Source organism: Perca flavescens, chromosome 24, assembly GCF_004354835.1.
Source record: "Perca flavescens isolate YP-PL-M2 chromosome 24, PFLA_1.0, whole genome shotgun sequence".
NCBI lineage: Eukaryota > Metazoa > Chordata > Actinopteri > Perciformes > Percidae > Perca > Perca flavescens.
The window spans coordinates 8,204,977-8,220,661 of NC_041354.1; the positions used below are offsets into that span (position 1 = coordinate 8,204,977).

General features: G+C 41.8%; 1 protein-coding gene and 1 long non-coding RNA gene across 2 annotated transcripts in view; one reads left to right on the forward strand and one right to left on the reverse strand.

Annotated features, from left to right (window-relative positions):
• The window catches only part of LOC114550886 (uncharacterized), a 161,319-nt gene that overhangs the window by 26,374 nt on the left and 119,260 nt on the right, over positions 1 to 15,685 (forward strand). The window lies entirely within an intron of this gene.
• The window catches only part of LOC114550884 (E3 ubiquitin-protein ligase Midline-1), a 38,327-nt gene that overhangs the window by 21,489 nt on the left and 1,153 nt on the right, over positions 1 to 15,685 (reverse strand). The window contains exon 2 of the mRNA XM_028571844.1: positions 3,139 to 3,932. Within this exon, the coding sequence (XP_028427645.1) occupies positions 3,139 to 3,864 (726 nt within the window). The 5' untranslated portion in view covers positions 3,865 to 3,932. The remainder of the gene's footprint in view (positions 1 to 3,138; positions 3,933 to 15,685) is intronic.

Genomic DNA, 15,685 nt, shown 5'->3' on the forward strand with positions numbered 1-15,685 from the left:
TCTGCCTAAATTTGCTGCACGCAATGAGAAGGTACACTGTAATGACATAAAGCCCATCATCCATCAATCATTGGAGGCAGAAAGGCTTGAAAAAAGGGTGCCAACCAGCAGAGGGCCTATAGTAACAGATCAATGTGCGGGATGTTTTTCTGCTGATTGTTCTTTTCTTTTTCTTGAGGAGGATGATGCTAAAAGTGCAGATGCTAAAAATAGATGGTTTTAATCATTGATTATGGTTATTGTTTGGTGCTTTACTGCTCTTTAGTAGGTCTTGGATGTTAAAAAAGGGCATGTTACTACTCCGTGACATATAGGGCCCTATCTTGCACCCAGCGCAATTGACTTTGTACACCGACGCATGTATCATTCCTATTTTTCACCCGACGCACAGCGGACTTTTCCCTCCAGACTCACGTTGGTAAATTAGGGAATGACTTTGCGCTCCCGGGGGCGGATCAGCGAAAAGAGGAGGCGTGTTCAGGCGCAAACGTTCCCTGGTGCTATTTTGCAGTTTCAGAAAACAATTCCGCCACAGACCAGGAAAAACTTAGCCTGATGTGGTCCTACTCAGGTTCTAGTCAGAATGTGAACTTCCCGACCTTGAATGTTGTGGGCGGGGCTAAGTTCGTCTGGTATCCAGGCTAGGAAAAACCTAGTCTAAAGTCAGTGGCACTAGTCTAAAGTCAGTGGCGCGTTATTCAGATGCTATTTTAAAGGTGCATGATTGGCCGTAATGTAGAGTGTGCACACCGCACATACACTTTGCTTCTCTCATCTCACGGACCCAGCAGTTTCCAATTTTTTTCAAACCATACATAAATACAAGGAAACGTATGACCTTCTTTTACACCACATTTCCATCAGTCATGGATGTGTTGATGACATAAATTAGGAAATATTAGAGGACTTAAGGAGATGTGATGTTGAAATGCATGTGTCAATGCCACTTGACCCAAATGCCCCAGCAGCAGCACGGGAGAGGAGAGACAGAAGAGCTGCATCATCTATAGTGAGGTAATCCCGGTCTGATGTTAGACTACATTGCAAAAATATCACTATGCATTCATAACCTCGTGATTCGGTGAGAGTGAGCCCAAAACATCAAAGTATGTTTTTGTGACATTTCTTTATTTACATTTTGTCAAAAAGAAAAATCAATAGCAAACGTCGGTCTCCTCGGCTGTGAACCGCTCCTGGCGTGCGCCCATGGATGTATTAAGAGCGCGTGCCTAGAAAATCTGCCATTATAATAACAATCCGCCATGGAACACGTGAGTCTTGCTTTTAAAGGGAATGTGAGATAGCGCTCCGATTGGTTTATTGCACGTTACGCCCAAACCACACCTATGAGTAATGTAGCTACTTCAGACCAACCCATTTTAGATTTGCGTCGGGCGCAAGAGTAATTTATCCCACCGGTATAATGGCAACAGCGCCTGAGATCCGCCCACAAAGCTACTTGCGTTTGATACTTGCGTTTGAGATCGTTAAAATAGGGCCCATAGACCTTTTCCACAGCAGACATGTTGACATGTCATAGTAGGAAAAGCACAGGTGTATTCAAACCCATTACTGATGGCTGTATTCCACTTAGGAGAGGCCCTGGTATTGTACATGCTGACTCACTGAAATAGCTTACTGGGACACTTGATGGAATTGAGCCATCGTTAAGGTTATCAATTTCAATTCAATTTTCATGCTTTTCCTACTATGAAAAGTCAACATGTCTGCTGTGATAAAGGTCCATTATACTCTGTGACACTTCTGAAGTCTTGACAAAGCTGCTATTTTCATATTGAGCACTAGTCGGTACCTTATTTTCTGTAGGTACTACAACATGGAATTGTTGAAAACACTCCGATTCAGTGTTCCTCCATTACATCACGGCAGGCATGCCTCCTCTCTGAGGACGTGTTACAAAGTACTTCACACTTGAACGTGTGTTTCAAACCTCTGGTAAAAGGAAAAACCTGTTTTTGTAAGAAGTCACACCACAGCATTTCTTATTGCTTTGCAAGGCTGAGTAAACACTTTCGGAGTGAGCGTGCACGAGGATTTTGCTGAAAACGTTTTGCTTTTGAAAGGCTCGATGGGTTTTCTTGCTCATTGTTCTTTTTTCTGGCCTGATATCTCAGGCCAGAAAATCTGAATGGTCCAAAATGTTTTAATCAACACTGTGTCTGAAGCTGAGGAAAAGTTCTGACTTTGTTCTCGCCCAAATGGTCAAACTTGACCCAAATAAACTGCATCTGGTTAGGGTTACATAACTGGCACCAAGATATGAGTGTACATATTACTCTGTGCTAACCAATTTACAATAGCTCCCTGGTAGATTTTGCATTGAATTTAAAATTCTTCAGATTACTTACTATGGCTTTTGTGCTTGAAGAACAACACCCTCAATGTTATACATCAAGATCAGTTTACTAGTCATGGGGAGTAGTACACAGCCTGTGAAAACAGCTGACAATTGCCCAAACTCCCTAAACCTTATGGAAGTGCAAAATAAATCTGTGGATTAGTCCTTTTTAAGAAAAGTGATTAATTATTCAAGGGCAGACTATTAGAGGAGCAGCATTCTGTGGACATTCCAAGTACCATTTTCTTTCTGCATGAGCTCTGATGTAACACACATCTATACACACACATACACGCTGCCTCTCTGGCCATTACCAGCACACTCTAATAGCCATGCTCAATTAAGCACACCTACACCCGGCAGGCAATTGGCGCTCGTTAACCTGCAACCTCATTGAAGACACCATGCCTCGTCACTAATGACACTTCCCATATTCACTGTGTGTGCATGCCTCTGAATACCCTCCTGGCACACCGGCATGCTGTAGTGATTATGCTAATTGGTTAATTATTCTGCAGAGATAATAAGTCGGCATGAGATGATTAAATCTCACTTGATAATCGAGTTAGATACCTGGGTAAGGATAATAGGAAATTTCATACTGCAAAGCAGCATAAAATTAAAACTCGAAGTTCATTATTCGTGCTAGATAAAGAATGGGGACCTTGATATTAAAGGCCACCGTTTAATTAGATCACTCCATAAAATCTATATTTTTCACCTGAAAGCAATCTGAAAGAAATCAAATTGCAATTCTTTGTATCAACTTCTGTGCTCACCTTGAGTTTTTCATAGCGGTCGCTCAGTGCCGCCACCTGGTGGTCTCTGTGCCTTCCGACCAGTTTGCACAGTGAGCAGATCAGCTGATCGTCAGTGACACAGTACATGTTCACCTTCTCCTCGTCGTGCTCCAGACACTGGAGCCCCCTGAGGTGGGAGTCTGGCATGGGCTCGATGAGCCGGTGGCCGGTGAACGGCTTCTTGTTTGGGTGCGTCGCTCGGAGGCACTCCTCGCAGTACGACACCTCGCACGTCACACACGTCTTCACGGCATCCTGTGGCGGGTCCTGCTCGCAGAACTGACACTGGACCGGTTCGGGAGGCGTGCCTGGGCTGGACATGGCGGCGCTGACTGGGACCAGCGCCAACCGGTTGCTCCCTTCCTCGCCGGGAGAGTTGGGCCCGCTGTGGGGTGCAGGCAACGCCAGCGGTAGAGGGACCCCGGCTGACGATGAGGCCTGCTGGACTCTATCAATAATGTTCTGCAAGGTCACGTTTCTCTTAAGTCCTTCGAGTCCACGCTCCGGACTCAGGGAAATGACATATCTACAGGTGGGGCACTGGAAGGCGCCGATGCTCTGAACCGATTCGTTGGTGGCACAGTGGGAGATGAGGATGCGATGGGCGCAGCCGAAGCACAGGCTGTGAGCGCAGGGGAGCAGCAGCGGGTCTTCAAAGAGCTCCAGGCAAATTGGGCAGGTCAGCTCTGACTCCAGTGTGTCCATCCTGCTCAGAGGAGGCCAGGCGGGACCAGGCGCAGCGTCAGCGAAATCCTGAAGAGCCGCTCAGCTGTCTGCAGGCCAGAGAAAGTGAGATTGAAAGAGAGAGGGGGGGGGTGGAAAAGAAAGCACAGGGATTTGTGATTAAATGATGTGAAACGGCTTACTTCTCACTGCTTTCTTAGGAGGACTTATATCTCAATGGAGCAGACCACTGAGTGGACTTAAAGAATGGCGCGTTAAATGCTGGATTTTCTAAGTTCTGTGAGGGACAATTTATATTAAGGACTAGATCTTTAAAACATAACACAACAACAATGCAATAATTAGGTATAGATTTCAACCGAAAGAAACACACCAGAAGTAAACTGAGGACTCACAATGCATAGTATGAAACTTGACATTAGCAATGTCAGCAAATCCATCAAAGAAGCAGGAGTTAAGAACTTCCAAGTCATAGCATGTACAGTTTGCCGGCCTTAAACCTTTTCTATGGAATACCCAAAATGCATCCAGTTGCACACTGAAAATGCACACCTCATCATTCTCTTAACGAAAGAAAATACCAGAAAGAAGAGTCTTTACTGTACACGGACTCCCAGACATACAGTTGCTCTACAGTTATCTCATGGCATTTGGTCAACCGCATGCTACAGACATGCGGTTGACCCATTTCTGCCCTGTCATTATTCTTATTGTCGCTCGCTCTGCCGTTGCAAGCAGCGACACAAAGTTTCTACAAAGCTCGGGTTGACAAGATTGAGTTTTTTTGCAGCCGACTCTAAAATGCACCATCAAGGAAGAGTTTTCAAAACCATCTTTGGTTTCAACCCATTGCCACAAGCCAATTCTAGTCGCTTTCTGTGATGGATTTACAAAAGTAGCATTAAGTCATATAAGTTAGTGAAATAAATGTTGACCAATGGCCGCTGGGCAGGAACTATTCTTTTATTTTATTTTTTTGCTAATGTATTGGGCAGTAGTTGCTGCTGCAGCCATTTGGCAATTGGTACTTGTTCATGTATTCCCTGTAGTGAAGGTGAACCTGCATTCCATCATTGGAACTCCTGGCTTTAAAAGTGACTAGAAAGTTAACTATGTAGGGGAGTAAAGTCTTGTTCAAATCATTTTATCACAACTGAGGCCATGTCCACACGAACACGGGTATTTTTATAACCGTGACTTTTTTTACGCGGTTTGGCCTTCCGTCCACACGAAAACGCAGTTTTAGGGCACTGTAACCGAACATTTTTGAAAACTCCGGCCAGGGTGAGCATTTTCAGAACCGCCGGTTACAGTGTTGTCGTGTGGACAGTATAACCGGGTTTTTTGCCTTGCGACGTCAGAGTGTGCGCCGTTATCCGCTGTGTTTGACGTCATATTGTGCGCCGCTAACTGCTTTGTTGATGTTTGTTGACGATTCTTTGCAATGGCGGATGTAACTTTTTTTCTAGGCTTCTGATTGGCCAAGGGGACTTTACGATTTGGGTTATATCGCCGCCTGCTGGTGTGGCATGCTCTTGACAGCGCTTGACAGCGTGTTTTTGCGTTTTCATGTGGACAGAGATTTATTTTAAACCGAGCATGTGTGGACGGGTTTTTTTTTTAAAAACGGAGGAGAAAAAACTCTGGTTATAAAAATACCCGTGTCCGTGTGGACTAGGCCTGATATTTAGTTTTGAGAACTCCGCACTGGTGTGGCAAAGGGTACTATAGGTGATATTGGGTGCAGGAGTGGCAGCTGCAGGCACAGCTGTAGTCCATTGGTAATTAGTGCACATGTCCATTTGTTCTCCTGCAGAGGATTCTTGATTTATGTCGGACTCTGTGTTCTGAGAACCACCTATGTAAAACTAATGGCTGCAGTTTATGGTATTAGTTTCTTTGTCAGGGAAAATGCAAACATTGTAACATGTTATAATCATGTGGTACAGATGCATTGCATCTAGGATTTCTAGCCAAGGCTAATTTGCAACCCCTGTTCCTGGTTAGTGTGTGCGTGTAATCTATGGGGATGTTAGAAGATGTTAAAGGGAAACTGTTTAGTTAAAACTGTCCAGAAATATTGCATTTAGTGTTATAAGTAGGCTACATCAGTAATCCGATTAGTAAGTGTGGGTGACATTTCAATTACGTCATTTCCAATCAGTCTTATCAGTCTGTCCAAAAAGTTAACTTTGAGTCTCTGACTTTTAAGTTAAAAAAATTCAACTCTGCATACACATTCTGCTTTCTTTGTTCCTTCTTCATTGATGAAAATAGCCAGAGGGCTGTTAATGTCAGATAGTTGGTGGCAGCAAATGGGCATTTCCCAACTGCCAGAAAAAATAATAATTTGAAGATTAGATGAAACCTATACAAACCCGTCCGTTAAATGGGATCATGTACGCTGAAGAAAATGGATCACTGCAGGAGCAAAGGAAGTGATATATAGATAAGACTAGCACAAATAGAATGTATTGAAGATTAGACGACACAATTTGATTTTTGTGTGTGTGAACGTATTAAAGGAAATGCAATGAACATATAGTGAATATGTGTTTATCTCAAGTGAACATGCAAACTAATGCTATAAACAATGCTCCAATTAATATGAATTCTGGTAGAAAAACCTCTACAAAGCATGACTGACAAGAAAGACTAAATGATTCCTTAAATTAAATATGTGCATTTCTGAGGCAGTGTGGCATTTTCAGCAGATGTCACTGTTTACTGAGCTTATGCCTGTGTGGATCTGTGGAGCCAGTGGACTGCCACACTCAGAATATCCCTCCTATTCACTCTCTCGTCATCTTTATTCATGGTTTCCTTTCATCCTCTGTGCTGCAGATAAACTAAGTCGCCCATGATATCTCAGGCCAGATAACATTCATTTGCAGTGCAGATGAGCTGCAGGATCAGTAAATGGAAGGAGGGGGAAAAAAGAGCATTTTCTTTAGATTTAATATAAAAACTGAGTCAGGCAACTTTGATCTCTTATTTCAAAATAAGAAAAAGAAGGCCACCTTTGAGATGATGCAAATATGGAAGGACATAAAGGGAGTAAATTGACTGGGAGAGATGGAAGTGATTCAGCAATCACACGCTTCAAATGAAATGTATGTGTTGGGAGGGACTGTAAATACAGCAAATCCTTGGAGACGCTCACATTTACACACACACACTCAAAATTCCCACAAACGCACAGCAGTTTTTCTAAAGCACCAACGAGCCTCCCTCAGGTGTTTGTTTCCAAATATTTCGTCAGCGAGGACTGAAGCTTGTTGACACTCTGGTACAACTTGGGAGAGCTGTAATGCCAAAGGAATTCAGTATATCATGATGCTGCTAGCCTTTTTGGTCAATTTGCTGGTTCAGAACACGTAGACAATAAAATCTTCCCTGCGTCCTCGTCTGCATGCACGAGAAAACAAAAGCAAAAAAGTGCTTTATAGTGCTACTAGAGGTCGAACTTCACAATAAATCATCAATATTTTTACACAAACAAGCCTTGATTCAAATGGCTGGTATTATGTTAAAGGACTCGCTAGTAGTAACAAACCCACAGGGAACTACTAGTACAGGGTCTAGTCAAAAGTAGAGTGAATATTGGTGTTCAATTTGTTGAGTGGCCATAAACAACTCCAAATCACTGCTAATGTTCCTTTTGCGTCTGCAGGATGCGTGAACATGCAACAGTATGCTCACATGTTTTACCATTAGGTGATGACAAGCTGTTTTCAGCTTGTTTTACTGCCCCCAAGTGGACAAAAAAATCCATTAATGTAGCTTTTAGTTTGATGCGGCATCATGCCAAAAATTCCAAAATGTATGGCTAAGCCAGAAACCAAGTAGACGTTCTATTAATAATAAAGTTGGTATTCAAAAATCCTCACTTGTAAGCACTTGAATTGCACTCAGTCCACGGACAGTAAAACTGAGGACTGTTGAAACTTGAGCAATAAGCTAAAGTTAGTGTTGGAACACCTGGATTAAATTACAACAGGTTTAATATGGCCATAATCTTACATAGCTAATTTCCCTTCTAGCATGGTAACCCCTTATTTTAACTTGTAAAGTCCTTCTCCACAGTACTCCTATTGGATACAGCCTGAACAGATTTTGCTGCTAACCCAGTCTTTCCATTTAAAATCTTTATTTTCTAAACTCATGTCTATAGCTTGATTTGTCAAAAGGGAAATCAATCTCTTTATTAAACCCAGATAAATCTTGTGCAGCGATGTATGGGGTGTGTACCTTTTTTACATTGAGCATTGTAAAGGGTTAATGGTGGTATATTAGAGAAGCAGATTTACTGTAAGATTTATGCAGCTGTCAGCCAGGTAACATAAACAGCAGACAGCATGGAGAGTACAGGAAAAAAAAAAAGTTCCTGACAAAGCCGGCAAAGTTCGACAATGATGGAGCTCTGACAGCTTACTGCTCGACAGGCGGGGGAACCTGGAGGCACTGACGGATAAAGATAATAAATCCACCTCATTTTGACACAGAAAAACACCCACACAAACCTAAAGTTGACATACATAGTAACAAAAATCCAAACTGGCAGGTGAGACGGGGTGAAATGCCTCTCAGCACACCATAGGTGACACTGTTGAACCATGCATGGAGATGACGCGGCACAAAACAGAGGAAATAGGAGGAAGAGCGTAACCAAAGGGAGAGGAGGAAAGAGGAATTGAGAACGGGAATGTGAGAAGGGCATTCAGACTGGAGGAGGAAATCACATCCAGGCAAAGTTGTTTATTTTCCCACCATCCCTTTATGCATCTTGACTGTCAGAGCTGCCACTGTGTGTGAGAGAGGCTTGTTTTTTGTGCTGGCACCATTGAAACATCAGTACCAATACTCTTCACTGGGGGGCAATACAAAGCTGAGTAAGCAGGGGATGAAGGGATGAATCCTCCACTCATCTCGTTTTTATACCGGACAGAAAAACCGATTTGAATCTACTATACACACTATATTTTTAAATGCTGTAGTCCTATACAGTGCCCATGTGTTTTGTGCATGACTTTGTAAAAATATATTGTGTGAAGTCTTCATGAAAGTGGCCATAATTATGTAAGAGAAGGTATGAACAAATTGTATTTATTCCTTTTTTATCTCTTTCCTTTCTCCTTAAATATACAGCAAATTTCTATGGTAAAATAAATATTTTGCATTGGACCAAATTATAGTAACAACAAATTTGAACATACTCCACATTGGTGCCAACCTTTCTCAAAAGCCCAACAGTTTTATTTGGCTTTGTTTGATTATTGAAACTTCATAGGTAATATTTCTACTCTCGTCAGTGACCGCTTCATGTTATTTCTTCGTTTTCTTTTCTTCATTTTATGTGTCAGTTTTATTTTTTTATTCATGCAATAACTTTACAAAAGAACCACAGGACAAATGGTACAATAAAACATTAGACAATAGAACAGAAAAAAGGACTTCTATGGGTCTGGGACGTTGAATTTGACTCATGAGTAATGACAAAGAAAAGGGGGCGAGAGACTCAAAGTAGGGACGATAATTACGGAGAACTCTTGACTTTTTTGCCCGGGACATGCAGCTTCAATCTTTTAGCATGTGTCATGCTTTTAAAAGAGTCAGCTGGAGACATATAGCCTATTCAGGTCAATTTATAAGTCATGTTGACTTTGACAGTGTACTAGCTGTTAGCATGAACTGAAAACCCATTGCTGGATATGGAATCTAAATGAAGAATTTAAAAAGGGCACGATAGAACAGGAAAATATACATGTTTGGTAGTGCAATGGGAAACTATACCATTGCAATGTAATCACTTAAACCACAAGAAAGTAATTTGGACAGTACTTTTACAGATGGTAAAATTCTGCTACTGCGCTGTGGACCTCTTGAACATGACTGTAATCCCTGTTCCCTATACAGATGACAAAATAATACCTGAGAGATGTGCTATGCTTAGGTGTGCGTTAGAGGATCCGTGGTAGAGAGGCTCGTCCTTTTTAAAAGAACCCGATTCCTGTATCGTTTTCCCTTTCTATTCCTGTCACTTTTCATTGCTCTGCACCTCTCCTGTTACAGGATCGTGTAACCAAAGTGCAAAATGCTACATTTCTATTTTCAGAGGTACAAATGTCATTGCCCTGATGTATGGTGTTTTCTTTTGAAACAAAACTTGCTATATGGTCTTTGATCCATAAATGTCAGCAAATAACCTTTTGCTTAAGATCATTTTTCGTGTGTCAATGAAACCTTCGCTTTTCATATTTTTGAAGGATGTCCACTGGCTCCTTGGAAAACAAATAAGCTCGTCTATGAGAACCGCTAATGAAGCACTTGAGAAATTAAACCTCCACTCTTGATCCCTCTCTTCCTGTTTATATTTGGGCCGCCTCCCCCATTAGTCTGCCCTCTACTTTTAAATCTTTCATTGACTTTGGGTCTAAGGAGGTTGCGTCTTTCCCTTCCACTCACAGTTTAAGCTGTTTAAATTTTCATAGGAGCTCTTTCTATCCATTTTCTAAAAACTGATTCGACAAGAGCACGATGCAGACAAAAACAGGCTGTGTTTTTGAAAATGGGAAAGGAATGTGAGTTGTTCCTGCGGTACTCCATAATACATAAAGCTGCTCATAATGCTGACGTACTGTAAATAAGTGTTAATAATTGTGGGTCTACGCACAGTTTCTTCAAATGCTTTCACAATTAAAGCCTCTGACTTTATGTTATGGCCTTTTTTAAACTTCTGCTTCAGCTAAATTAATAGTTCAACCACACCGTCTCTTTGACAAATTGAGCTGAAAAAGTTGTACTCTTTCATCGCAGTGTGGAGGGATTCCATTTCCGGATCACTCCCAGTAAATGATGCAACACGTCACTCAAAGTAATTATGGTGAGCAGCCAAAAGATATTTAACTACCCCAAAAACACATTTGGGTGGGTGGATGGGGTCTGTTTGGTGAGTTGACATGAGCGGCTGTGGCAGTCCACAGAGCAGGACTCAGAAGTAGGTCATCCCCATTGACCTGGCTCACACAATCGTGTGTGTGTGTGTGTGTGTGGGTGTGTGTGTGTGTGTGTGTGTGTGTGTGTGTCATTCCATTTCTCCCTTAACTCACAGGAGGCAGAACATGGCTAACAACAAGCGAAATGTTGGAACCAAGCGAAAGAGGGCAAACCATCTGAAGCTGAGCTTAATTTGGCAAATCATCTGAAGCTTGCGATAATTTCTGCCTGTCAACCTCTATAATGCCACATTGTTGGACCAAAGAACCCCATATGATCTGCGACCGTGACTTTAAAGATATGGCTAATGGCAAATCATCATCTGGAATACCAGGTTTACACTCTGCCACAAACATCACCTACTTTAACAGTCGGGGCACACAGAGAAAGAACCAGTGCTCAATTATTCACATTTTTGTGAAAGACTGTGTAAATTATTGACACTTTTTGTGAATTATAAAACACAACAGTGTTAATTAAATTAATAATAATATATATCATTTTTTTTGCCCTTTTTTAAAAACGTCCCCTTATATCCCCATATTTAACAATATCTAAACCTTTTGACACCTTGTTTACCTCCAATCTGTCGAAGAATTTTAAAGATCCCTCAACCGTTTATGGGATTTGCGATTCAGAACCTGGCCCCCCCCCCACCATAATCTGCTTTCATGGCAGCAGCGGATAGCGCGCAATGAGAGATTAACCCTCGACCTCCCAGAGTCTGCGAGAACACGTTGCCTTTTCAGGGTCATGTTTTCTTTGCCAAGGTCGATTCAAATAGATTTTTATTTTACGAAAAAAAAGGATTTCATCATCCTCCGTATGCTGTATAGATGCAGCCATGCAGAAAGAGTCCTAATATGCTCCACCCCCGCCACATGGAGCAAAGTCCAAATATTATTCTACAGCGTTTCCTTGCAAATTATTTGTCTTGGGCACAGCTTGTAGGAAGTGTGTGATAAATCTTGCAGCGCAAGCGCTGGGAGAAATTCATTTAATGTAGTCCACAGCACACTGGCAGGTGAAGGTGCTGGAAGTCCAATTAGGACAGAGGAAGAAAAAGCATACTTTGGTGATGAACATGCCCAGAGGTAAAGCTAAAGAAGTCCAAACTCCTCTTTTAGACTGGCAATAAAAAGCTTGGAGCTTTCAGATGTCAAATTCAAGGGAGAATTAGTTTTCAGAATCTCTCTTATCTCTTCACATCCCTCCTTCTCAACTTCCTCTCCTCTCCCCAGTACAGCACATGCTCTGGATTGTTAGCAAGTTAACAACACTGTTGAGACACACACACACACACACACACACACACACACACACACACACACACACACACTATGTCTTTGTCTGATTCCAGACAACCTGCCATGTTGATCCCTAATCCGCTTCCTACCACACTAGCTGTGACCAATCACAGCCTGTTATGTTACAAAGCCAGCAGTCACACCTAACAGCATTGGCTGGTCGTAGTCTGGGATGCCGAGGCTATTAGTGATTACGATAAAGGGTGGCGTGTGGAGGGGTGTGTGTGGGGAGGGAGGGGGTGGGTGTGGGAGTGTGTGTGGGAGTGTGTGTGGGTAGGTTGGTGGAAAGTGTGGGTGGGTGGAGTAGGGTCTGTCTAGATAATTGCGTGTGTGACCCAGATTGGGTATAGTGCCACATGTGGAATATTTGGGGTCCAGAGATTATACAGTACGGGACAAAAACAAGCCCTTGTGAAGGATCTTCACACCCGCGATACACACACATACAGTGAGCGGGAATATTAGATGGAAGAAAAATGCCAGTTACTGTCAGATACTGAAAGCCAGACATGATGCATTTTAAGGTTACATCTGTTTCATTTTTCTGCCTCTTCTTTTTTAGCAAAATCCCACCCGAGTATTTGGTTTATCGCTTACTCACATGGCTTCATTTAATCTTGTCATGATGGCAAAATAGATACCGAGTGCTGCCTTGGATGATGGATTATTAACTAATGAGCACACATGTACTAAATTTCCTTTTAGACGCTACAAATTTAGTTAATGCTTCCCTCCATGATCACAATTATTCTATAATGCATTAGTGTTTCCTCACAATATGTGCTTAGGATCCCCTGGCGGAGATGAAAGTGATTAAATAGAGGTTATTCCCCAAAGTACTAGATTATGATCGCAACTTTGATTGGATAATGAAATGTTTTCAGCATGAAAGCGGCCCCAGAGAGCTGACAGATGAGGCAAGCTAGTTAATGCATGTATGAACAGAGCACTAACGGCATAAATAGGAAGCATGCAGCATCTGCATGGCCCAAACAGTGTAGCTGCAAAGGGAGTCATGCGTTACGTGACCGAGGCAGCCTTTTTTCATTTGAAGTGAACTATTCCGATATATTTTTCTTGATTCTAGTGCAGCGCTAGTGCAAATTACGCTGCAACGTGTTTCAAGATGCTCACTTCTACAAAATGTGTGAAACAAGATGATTTTATGGAAAACGGATTGAAATATTGGCAGATTATTTTATGTTTTTGAAGAAAATTGGGATTTCAGGTCTCAATTATAGACATAAATGACTTGATAAGAGTTGGCTTGCACTTCTATTTCCTAAAGAAACCTGTTTCTTTGCACATGTGGCGTCAGTTTAACCTGAGCATGCCTACGATGACCCTGCTTCATAGAGCACCTTGTACGTCACAACACCCAACATATGGACAGCATTGGAATATGCTTACAATTACACATGCTTTTGAAGCCCTCGGCGCATATCAAATGGCTGCGACAAATCTTCAAACTCCCAATCTGGAGAGGAGAATAACTAAAGCGGTGGTGTATCTGTCACCTGTGAAAGGATGTTTATCTGAGAACGCTCTCAAAGAATTTAGTGATTATTTTGCTTCTGAAGGATTAAACTGTAGAAGGTCATATTTTTTTGTCAAAGAATTCAAAGGATGCGAGCTTTGGTTTGGTTTTGAGGACATTTTTACGTGCAGTGCAGTGAGTTCTGCAAGAAAGTTATGAGACTCAGAATAACTGTGGTGTAGTTTGAAATATGATGCACAAATGCACTCAAAAAAGAAACAAAAACATCAATTAAGTGTATTGCAAATTATACCAGATACCAGTGTTGGAGCCTTTTTTGCTGGAGCAAGCATTTAGTAAAGCAAAATCTGGTGCTTTTCTGCATTTTATCTCTTAAATTAGCATGCAGCGCAAACTGGACGGAATGATTTTTTTTTTATATATATATATATATATATATATATATATATATATATATATATATATATATATATATATATATATATATATATAGTTCAAAAGTTACGTTTTGGGCAACACCACACTTGAAATGTGTAAGGCAGCCTACTGTAGAGGCTTCTGTTTGAGGAACCACTTATCCTCTCCACAGGACTGCACAAGCCGAACACACTAGGGTGAATAAAATGAACTGAACTGGAAACTGGGGGGAGGATGAGTGAAAAAAAGTATTCCAGTCTGTCTTTGTCCTTTTTTTTTTGTTGAAGGATGTTTAGATAGCAATTAGCAGTTTTCCCCTCAAGCATCTGAAGTGGGAGACTGCTGACACTTTGAAGATCAAATTAACCAATTAGAGAGAGATAAGGGTCTACTGAGTTACACCCTCGTCATTTCATCATGTAAGCTACACGCTGGTGAGATAACAGGATATTTAGGGGGCAATGTAGGTGGCTAATGCTATCGGCAACCAGCAACAACGTTGTTTTTTTGTTTTTTTCCTTGTGATTTAAAGCAACAACACTCCGAGCAAAACGAGTGCACCTTTCCCTCCTACCAAGTTTAAACAAACTGACAGATGTGCCTCATGCAGGAAATGAAATGACAATACTGCCTTGCCTATATTTGTCTGCGTGGTTCCCACAGTCAATCTTCAGGTGGAAAAAACAAACCCAGAAGGATCTGAGAGCTAAGATGCTTTTCTCAAGCCGCCCAGGCTGACAATGCCACAGAAACATGTCCGGGGGGGGGACAGGAAAAGAAACGACAACAATACTATTGTTGCTATATCGGTCGGCATCGTGACAACTACAAACCAAACCTCAGACAAAGCTGTTTTGTACTTCCTAGTCTCCATTTGTCAAAGCAAATGTGGGATATGGCAAACTTTTATGGACTGAAAGTTAAACTTTTTATGGATACATTGGAGTTTTGTTTTTTAAGTTAAATCTAAGAAAGCTGCCACAAAAGTCGCACATGCTTCTATTTAATGCATTGGCTTTGCTTTGGTCAAAGTTGCACGCATCATTCCTTAATCTAGTACTTTAAACTGCAGTTAGAGTATAGCAGACTTTGTTCCTTAAGTTTCCCATTTTTGCGCAGATCAAACACTGAACCTGGATTTCCTTGATCCCTGTGACCCGTAGCAGGTGAGAAGGCTCAGTAGTAGCATTGAGCCTGTGGCAGCCAGCTGTCACACACACACACACTTTGGCACCCACAAGACACTTGCACACACACACACACACACACACACACACACACACACACACACACACACACACACACACACACACACACACACACACACACATGCATGCACACACACACACACACACACACGCACGCACGCACATGCTCAGATACTGTTAACATGCCTCAGCACACAGGAGATGCTATGAAATTGAATAACCTGACCTCTGGGAGGATTCAGTATACACACAATTGTACATGACAAATAACATGCAGAGTGTATAGCATGCACTCATGTGGATGTAAAATCTGTGTTTTAAAGGTGTTTTGCATTCAAGTAAACACACATAATTTAGAAAAAAGTGCCATCCAGCTAAATATGTCCTCTCCTGTCGAACTGTTAGACTTCCTCCTG